Source organism: Borostomias antarcticus (genome assembly GCF_949987555.1).
Source record: "Borostomias antarcticus genome assembly, chromosome: 16".
Lineage (NCBI taxonomy): Eukaryota > Metazoa > Chordata > Actinopteri > Stomiiformes > Stomiidae > Borostomias > Borostomias antarcticus.
In genome coordinates this window covers 18,531,064-18,540,312 of record NC_140249.1, presented here as the reverse complement: position 1 = coordinate 18,540,312, position 9,249 = coordinate 18,531,064, and the positions used below count along the sequence as shown (strand labels likewise).

General features: G+C 46.2%; 1 protein-coding gene across 1 annotated transcript; it reads left to right on the top strand.

Moving 5' to 3' along the window:
• The first annotated feature begins 197 nt into the window (after positions 1 to 197).
• On the top strand, positions 198 to 9,118 carry lsm14aa (LSM14A mRNA processing body assembly factor a). The gene is made up of 9 exons (XM_084451113.1): positions 198 to 460; positions 1,569 to 1,732; positions 1,881 to 2,070; positions 3,647 to 3,991; positions 4,942 to 5,121; positions 6,108 to 6,318; positions 7,194 to 7,232; positions 7,814 to 8,054; positions 8,981 to 9,118. Exons 1-9 carry the CDS (start codon positions 340 to 342, stop codon positions 9,002 to 9,004), a joined length of 1,515 nt encoding a protein of 504 aa, XP_084307239.1. The 5' UTR covers positions 198 to 339; the 3' UTR covers positions 9,005 to 9,118.
• The last annotated feature ends 131 nt before the right edge of the window (positions 9,119 to 9,249 follow it).

The following is a 9,249-nucleotide window of genomic DNA, read 5'->3' as shown; positions in this document are numbered from 1 at the left end:
ATTATCACCACTACTTGGCCGTGAATACACATGCAACTAGGCTAGCGGAATCGCTATCATTAGATTAAAATAAATGTGTGACAATAGCTATTGCATCTTTTCTATGCAATGTATGTCTATATTCCAACTTCTAGTGAAAACGCGCGATATTATGAGTTCTCGTGTTAAGAACGACGATGGCAGATGAGGTAGCCATATTGTGGTGGGAATAAGAATAGGAAGTAGGAGAGGCACGAAAACAGGGAAAGCTAGAGGGAATAGTCTTCAAATAAACGTACGGTTAGGAGGGAGAACGCAGAGTTTATTGTCATCTGAGACCATAGAGTCTGGAACGGCAAAATGAGTGGAGGAACCCCCTATATCGGGAGCAAAATCAGCCTAATCTCGAAGGCCGAAATTCGTTATGAGGGGATCCTGTACACTATTGATACTGAAAATTCGACTGTCGCACTTGCGAAAGGTAAAGTACGGTAGCTCGCAAGCTAACTAGATAGCTAGTGCTAACGACGTTAGCTAGCAATTCGAGCTAGCCAGCCAGTCATCAAAATTGCGAGCTATCTATCTCAGTCATGTGAAAATGCAAAAAATGCAAATACAAAAATGCACTATCGAAATCATATATTTGCCGTTGGTAGCGTTAGTTGTCAATTGCAAGTCACTTGTCTGAGAAAGTTAACGTCAGCTAACTAGACTGGCTACTGACGTTAGCTACGTAGTGCCATCTGACAGGAGGACGGGCTCGGTCTATTTAATGGAATCGAACACTGACTTGCTGGGGAAATGGTTCCAAATTAAGACTGTATAGTGTGTAACGTTACCTTATGTTCATGTCTCATTCAAATCCAGATAGATTGCCAGTAGAATTTAAGAAATGTAACGTGATGTGAGCCAGATAACCTGACGTTAAATGTAAATGTTATTGATTTGAAAATATGGAAGTTTGAGTGTGCTATGTTACTTTTCAGGTGGTAGTCTGAGCCCTCTGGTCGCAACTTTGATAGGTTATAGCAACCCTAGCAGCTAGTGTAAGGTTAGCTAGTCAAACTAACACCATTGACGGCAATGTTAGCCAGCTTGCTAGATACCCAATTGGGAAAGTAGAAAAAGGTCACGTAGCAAGCTTAGTAGCTAGAATACCCCTTGTTTGCTGAAGTGGCATCAGCAATTTGTGATTGGAGTTGTCTCGTGGCATAGGTTAGTAACTTTGTGCACAGAAGCCACATGTGCAACGAGACTGATCAAGAACATTATTACTGGTAGCACTTCTGTGAGCACTGAGGGTTGAGGTTTAGGTTTAGTCAGTCAGTAAGATAAAGGTATGTCAGACCAGTTAAGTTGGCTAGCTGTCAGGCTCAGAGAGAGGTTTCATTGATACACATGCATGACTTCTCAAAATATAAAAAGCAAAAACACCTTTTCTATCTGCCAGATATGTTCTGTAAAACAAAGCTACACTGCACCCAGAAATGTCAATGGCTGTAGCAGCTACATTTTTAAAGAAACACATTAGGCTACCGTTCGCCTGTTTCCACTGATGTGCTAATTCGTTTTTTTGTTTACCTCCCCAGTCCGCTCCTTTGGCACGGAGGACCGGCCCACCGACCGGCCCATCCCGCCCCGCGATGAGATCTTCGAGTACATCATCTTCCGAGGCAGTGACATCAAGGACCTGACCGTGTGTGAGCCCCCCAAACCAACCAGCGCTCATCCTCAGGATCCCGCCATTGTCCAGGTGCAGTCTACACCTACAATCACATTAGTCTGTGATGGTGGAAGTGCCAATACACCCAATAGCTTGTTTTCTTTGGTGTTCTATTTTAGTAAAGCTATCATTCCTCTGTACTGGCTTTTAAGACTTGTTTCTTTCCCCCCATCTCCAGTCCTCCCTGAGCTCAGCTCCGCCCCCTGCCACTGCGCCTGCCGCCGCCCCCTTCCAGTCGGTTGCCTCCTATGGCCTGTTCAACCGCGTCCCGGTGCCTGCCTACGGCCAGTTTAGCACCAGCCCTTTGGTCTCCCCGCAGTTTGGCGCCGTGGGTGTCGGTAAGAGCCACAACATGGGGCTTACCTATGGTGAGAAAAGGAACAATAGGTTGACATAAAGAGTAATCAGTGTTGAACAGTTATCCCTTAGGATTGTCGCGCGGTCATCAGTCTGTCGGTCACACTCGTCCTGCACATGTAGTATCGGTCCAGTCGGTTCATGCGTGTGGATCAGAGAAATGAACGCAGGTGTTTCCCAGTGTGAGATGTTTGGCTTTTTGTTCTGAATGCTTTCCAAGGCTTCGGGGTCGCCATGGATGATGTTGGGCGTGCCACAGGAGCAGGGGAGGGTTTGACTGATGTTCTCATGACACTGTCCTTCTCTAAACCCGTAACCCACCCAGAGAACAACGTAGCATAGCCACCACATGAGTGTGAGCTTCACAAACACAATATCCACACACACCCAAGTCTCTCCGGTTCAGGGTCAGAGTGAATTAAGTTTGTTAGGAGGCCAGTTGAGGTAACCAGACCCAGAGAGGACTCTCATCCTTGTGCAAAATTGCCCTTAATACCCCACCTGCTGTTCCTCCCCATACAGGAAGAGCAGTGCCCTCTTTTGCGAGCGACTCAGGCACAGCTACACCCCAGTCTCAGAGCAGTGGTATTGGCTCTGCTTTCCCTTTTGAGTCGGGCTCTCTAGGTACCCTTGTAATGGAAGGTAAAATACCCCCAGAATGGGGATGGGGGGGTAACAATCATTGATCTGTCTGACTACTCACAGAATCGGGTGGAACTAAACTCTCGTTTCAAACTGACATTGTTTGAAATTGGTATTTGTCAGGATGGTGAAGCTGTCGATGCAGGTTTAAGGAACTTCCATTCTGAGAATTACTTCATGCATGTGCACCCAATCCCATGTACACTTATTAATCCATAGCTATGTGTTTTGATTGTTTGTAGGCCCCAACTTGTAATGTTGATACTGGCAGACTTCACGTCCCGATTTTGAGTGTGCCATTAAAGATTTTGGATCACATCCTTGGTCAAAATGTTACCTATTTAACAATATATGCCAAATATTTTTCGAAAATTCTTTTACGTTATAATCTTATATCATATCCTGTGATTTTTTTATTCTTGTAAAACATAATCTCCCGACTGCTTACGTCAGCAATCCAAGAGCAAGCTTAACCAATAATCTCACAACATCCACCCGTCAATCAACGCTATCCGTCTATCGAATCTGTCTAAAATTGTTATAACCTGCCCACTTGTCAATGTTCCAATCAAATTCCTCTAAACGTTATGTCCCGCCCCTGTAGCCTGTTTGAGTCGGAAATATGTCAAATTACGGAAGTTAGATCTCAAACTTCCATTTCAGCTGGTCTTTAAGGATATTGAATTTCAAATAATTTCTCTGACTAACATTATATGATGGACCACCATTTAAAGATTTAGCATCCTTTTCCTTCAATAACTGCATCACTCTATCGTTAAACTGTTTGAATGCCGCAGTTGTTTTTTTGGGCATACTTTGTCTTGAATAACACTGAAGGCATGGGTTGTAGTGTTGGACATGAGATTAAACCTGCTTCTAAGGGATCGTGCTGTGGAGCTCAAAACTGTGGTCCTGCCCATTATAAGTCAACCCCCCCCTCTTCAGGTCGCACCAGCCCCTCCCTGGACCCCCTGAGGAAGAGCCCCACGCTGGATCAGGCAGTCCAGGCCGCCCCGACGGCTGCCACCACCGCCCCGGCGCCCGGCTTGACCCGCAGGAGCCCCGCTCCCGGTCGCACCGCCCCCTCTGCTGCTGCCGCCGCCACCAGCCAGAAGGCCCAGCACCAGGCCCATCTGCCGGACGGGCCGGAGCCCAGGAGGGGTGAGCCAGTCAGGGGAGCCCGCAGCAGCCAGGGATGGCCTGTGCCCCGCAACACCTCCGCCGCTCACACCACTGCTGTAGATAAGGCTACCACAGCAGGGCTTATCCACTCTATCTTTAGTTCCTCAGGTGAGACCTCAGCCATTTTGATGTGTGTGTGTGTGTGTGTGTGTGTGTGTGTGTGTTTGTACCACAACTTAACCGTAGCATCATAGAGGTAAAATGCTATTGTGCTCGGTTCTAACGTTTTGTTTTCTAGAGGGTTTTCCTTTTCTTTTTTTTTCTTTTCTTTTTTTTATAAACAATTGTGCCTTTTTCTGATTTTAGGGGTATCACATCATATGGTGCTGCTGGGTTATTTAAAAAGTTGTTCTAAGTACTAAAGGACTGTACTGTTCCAGGCACTGATGGCCAGAAAGTACCCAGACCAGAGTCTGAACAAGCCCGAGGTGAAGGCAGGGATGGCACTAAACGGCCTGCAGGTTAAAAACTATGCCCACTCTGAACCATTCAACCAGCTCCACTTCACACCCATGTAGATTCTGCATGCGCTGTGACTTCTTTTAAACTCTCAAGCACATGACTCATCTTTAAATCACTCAACTCCACCGTACCTACAGTATGACTCATCTTTAAATCACTCAACCCCACTGTACCTATGACTCATCTTTAAATCACTCAACCCCACCATCCCCTGTGCCAGTATTTTCACTGCTTGTGCACACCTGTGCAGATTGACATGCTGGTCATGTCAATGGAAGGTGATGAGAAACAGTGATACTGTAACTCATTTGGCATACCGGTGAATGGTTATCATTTCTGAATTCCTGGTGTTGCTACTTTTTTGTGGTGTTCTTTTGATAATGTACTACTTGGTAATGGCTGTTTTCTGATGTGATATATTAATGTTTTAAGTATGACTTGGTGTGTTTTGGTTACTGTTGTTTTGTGTTGTTGGATGGCAAAATTCACAGGCTGTTTTTTACACTCCCATTCTTGGTTTATTAGGCTAAGCGTTATTTGTGCTGTGACGCCTGACTGTAAGCTGCTTTGGCGTTTACACCATCTTTGTGTCTCAGCTGGCGGAGCGCCACCAAACCGCCGCGGGCGCGGCGGAGGGCACCGCGGCAGGGGCCGCTTCAACGTGCGCCGAGACGGACCCATGAAGTTCGAGAAGGACTTTGACTTCGAGAGCGCCAACGCCCAGTTCAATAAGGAGGAGATCGACAGGGAGTTCCAGAGCAAGCTGAAGCTGAAAGGTAGTGGAGGATGAATCAGAGGACAGTTACAGTTAGTCAGTTACAGTTAAACCCTCTGAAAAGCTGATGCTCTAACTCCGTAATTTGGTTTTGTATTTTTGTCCTCCAACTGATGAAATCGGAGGGCTGGGGGGGGGGCTATTAAAACAGGCGTCATCTGTTCGTGTGTCCGTCACACGAGATGTACCAGAGCCCACCACTGGGGGGGCTAGACAGTCATTTTTTCCCTTATTTATTAGTTTGATAATGTTGTATAGATTAAATTAGGACTAGTGATAGTGTATGGATATGGGTGTCTGCGGGTGTGTCACAAAATTTGTACTCCCTATTTACAGTATGTAATCCCATGATTGAGTTCGTTTGTTATGTGATCTCTGGACACATTTGAGGCGAGTGCAGGACAATTCTAAGCACACTTATTCTTCTGTTCTTGGCTAGAGTAAGGAAATCTCAAATGATCAGAAGCCACTAACATATCATCATAGCTGTCGAGGCAACCTGGCCACTAATTGACCAGCTGTTGTGTCTAGCTGCAGTAGCTTACTGATTATATTTTAAGAAGCTATATTTATTAACTTAGACAGAGTTCTGTTAGGCTGTTAAGGGGTGTGAATGGGACAAAGTCACAAAACAAATAATGATTAGTCCATCAGCAAACACCAGCTGTCAAACCCAGCTGCTCAGCAACAATGATGCACCGTCAGCAGCTGTGCTTGATTTAACTTTACTGATAAGAGGTGACAAATGGCAAAATATTGTGGTGGTGGATTATCAGATGAATAAACCTGCAAATTACTCCTAAATGTTGAAGTTTGCTTCTACTGTTTCATTGATACAAAGGGGCGATACGGGGGGGGGGTTACTGTGCATTTATTTTAATTGGGTTGTGTTTGTTTGTTGTCTGAGGGCAGGTTTAGTGTTTTGTAATGGTGACGGGTGTGTCTCCATTAGTAAGTCTATATTGAAAGGCTGTCCTCCTCTTGCAGATGAGAAGACTGACAAGCCAGAGAAGACGGTGAACGGAGAGGACAAGGGAGACTCCGGGGTGGAGACCCAGAACAGCGAGGGCAACGCCGATGAAGAAGGAGGGGGGGGAGGAGGAGGAGGAGGAGGAGGAGGAGGAGAAGTCCTTGTACCCAACTGTTACTATGACAAGTCCAAGTCCTTCTTCGACAACATCTCCTGCGACGATACCAGGTACGACTAACCATATCTACCTTCTTACAAGGCTTTCTATATATTCTGTATGTGTAATATCATGAATGAAATGGTGTTTGGAGAGCACAGACGTCGCTCATGGATGCATTTCGTGGCTCTGTGCGCGTGCGTGTGAGCAGGACATGTTTGGTATTGCTGAATTTGTTAGGTCGAGAGCTTTATCCAGTCCAAACCGCATGACCTTCCCACGTCGAGATACGGCCATTTCAGTCCATCCTACGACAATGAATGGGGGGGAATTTTGCTCCTGCACGCGTCCAAATGAACTGTGGTAAATGAGCAGCAATGTATTACGGCTCTGTGGCGCCCCCCTCTGGTTGCAGCTGCAAGGGGGGTGTTTCGGTGGACTCTGGGCTCTCTCCCCGCACTACTTACTTAATTCTCTTCATTCTGAGGTCACAGTTCTTCGCCAGGTTGTTTTAGGCCTCCCTTGTTTCCTCTTTCCAGGTGGAGTCCTACTTTGGGGATACAGTCCTCCCGGGGATGCATCCCAGTCCAAACTCTGTCTCTAGCGCCCCCACACGAGGACCTGGCTTCCTTCTAAGTTTTACGTTTTGTTTTAATTCGTGGATCTGCCCAGTGACTCAGATCCGCTCCAAAAATGTATGGGTTTAAGTTGGCCCATGCTGCACCCTTTCAGCAAGTTCCATGAAAATCGGTCTGGTGGTTTTTGCGTAATGCTGCTAAAGAACCAACCAGCCAATGAGCCAACCAACACACCCCACCGAAAACATGATCTCTCTCCCTGAGCTATCGCTGGGGCAGAGGTAATAAGGCCGAGGAGGAAGAGTGTATCTCTGTTTGTGAAGGCATGTCTACTTCACACGCTCATGGTTTTCTGTTCTATTTTTTAGGAAGGCGGCCGAACGATCCGGAGGCTCGGTTTTCCCACGGTGTGTTGGTGTCTCCTGTCTCATATCTGATGTCTTGCCTGTCTTAATCCAGTATTCTACAATTCATCACAATAAGACTATTGGGTCCATCGAGGGGTGATTTTAGAAGATGTTATTCAATCAATCAGTCAAAGCTTTATTTGTATAGCACATTTCATACCCAGAGGCAACACAATGCGCTTTACAGAGAACAAGGGAGGTGGGCATACGACCCACTCTCTACATATTCCAGAGGGAAGCAAAAAAACAGTAATCACTCGGGGGCCAGATAAGTGAGCTGTAAAAATTCTACCCTGACCCCTCTCAACAAGGCAATCAAGCATTATATTGAGAGCACTAGACCAGTTTGATCCCTTGGGTTTTGTGCCACGGCTCTCATTCATACAAAACACTACTACATTCTATTCTGAATTAGTACTCAGTTGATGTGCATACAGAAGGTCATAACCCCCACTGAGCTCCTAGTCATGTATACTGTGTTGATGCCTATTCTGAAGGTCTTAACCCCTATTCATTTAGACATCATAGCCCCTGCGTGTCTTGGCCCCCTGCTGAGTGCTGAGTCCTATTGTTCCCCCCAGGGAGCGGAGGCAGACTTGGGCTGAGGAGAGGCGGATGAACGCCGAGACGTTCGGCATCCCCCTGCGCCAGAACCGGGGCCGCGGGGGCTACCGCGGGCGTGGCGGCATGGGCTTCCGCGGGGGCAGGGGGCGCTCGGCCAGCCGAGGGTCCTTCGCCCCCCCCCACGGAGGGGGCGGCTACAGGGGGGCGTACAGAGGAAGCCAGGGAGGCCGGGAGTTTGCAGACTTCTCAGAGTACAGGGTAATGATATGTTTGTCTTTCAACTTTAATGTCCCAATAACCACTGGCCTAGTGAATCTGTTGACTCACTCTTTGCTCCCCACTTGACATCACTCGTCCTGCGCATTCGGTAAACAGATAAATTCACATTAGCCCATTTGTGTCAAAATACAGTGGCCCACATCAGCATGGTCGTTTGTAGAGTCTCTTTCCTATGGATACACTAGGCCTACCTCAGCGCATTCATTCAATTTATCATTCAGTGATAAATCTTTTTGTGCTCTCTTCTGCATTCCACAAATAGATTCGCAACTTTACATCACCATAGGCTACTTTCTCAATTGTTATACATGTACATACATTATACATCTCAAATGTTATGTAATTATAGTTTATATATAGGCTAGTTATAGTTTTGATTTGATTTCGCTGAATAGGCTACATTCCAGCCTACAGTTCGCAGTCTCTCAATAATCTACAGTATTGTCCTTCGCTCCGCTGCCACCAAGTTGCTTCTTGATCCACAATGCCTCCTGGTGGTTAGTGTGAAAACTGCATGAAAACACGCTGGCGCTTCCCGCCAACGCGCTGTGCTACTGGCATGCTAGGCTGCCGCTTTTTGCGCTTTCCAAAATTAGAGGCTCAGGCACTGTATAGGCCTTGTAATTACTAGCTACATGTATGCTTCTGTCCTCGTTTCTGCCATTTTAAGCTCCAGGAAAGTGCATTTAAACAGAATATTGTCTCAATAGTGCTAATTTGTGTACTACTTTTCAAGTCATTATAGCCCATCATCTTTGATTAGGATTTGGACACACCAGTAAAAAAAAAAAAGAAAAAATGCAGAGGGCAGCAACCAAGAAGTCCTTCCACACATTATTTGAATATGAATATCCTGATTGTCTTCTCAGCCGTTGTAACTGTCCGATCTTTTGCCCTTTTCCTAGAAGGAGAACAAAGTGGCCGCATAGTAATACCGGAGGACGGATCCATGGAGGCGCAACTTCTCACGCTATAAAAAATAGTTTTGGTTGCTACTTTTGACTAAAAGAATGAAGATTGTGTACTAGCTGTATATTTGTCACCAGCACTGGGGTAGACTGCTTGAATGCAACTTCTTTTCCATGTCTTTCAATAATGGAAACGATGCAATCCGTCAGAAAAATGTCAAGATCTCTACAAGCTATTTCCAGGTGGCTGCAATTGTGTATAAATA

What these genes read in the sequence shown, in the direction of transcription:
- lsm14aa (XM_084451113.1), top strand. Translation starts at nt 340, where the DNA reads ATGAGTGGAGGAACCCCCTATATCGGGAGCAAAATCAGCCTAATCTCG. An exon ending in GACTGTCGCACTTGCGAAAG is followed by an intron (nt 461 to 1,568) that starts GTAAAGTACGGT and finishes TTACCTCCCCAG; the next exon opens with TCCGCTCCTTTGGCACGGAG. An exon ending in ATCTCCTGCGACGATACCAG is followed by an intron (nt 6,319 to 7,193) that starts GTACGACTAACC and finishes TCTATTTTTTAG; the next exon opens with GAAGGCGGCCGAACGATCCG.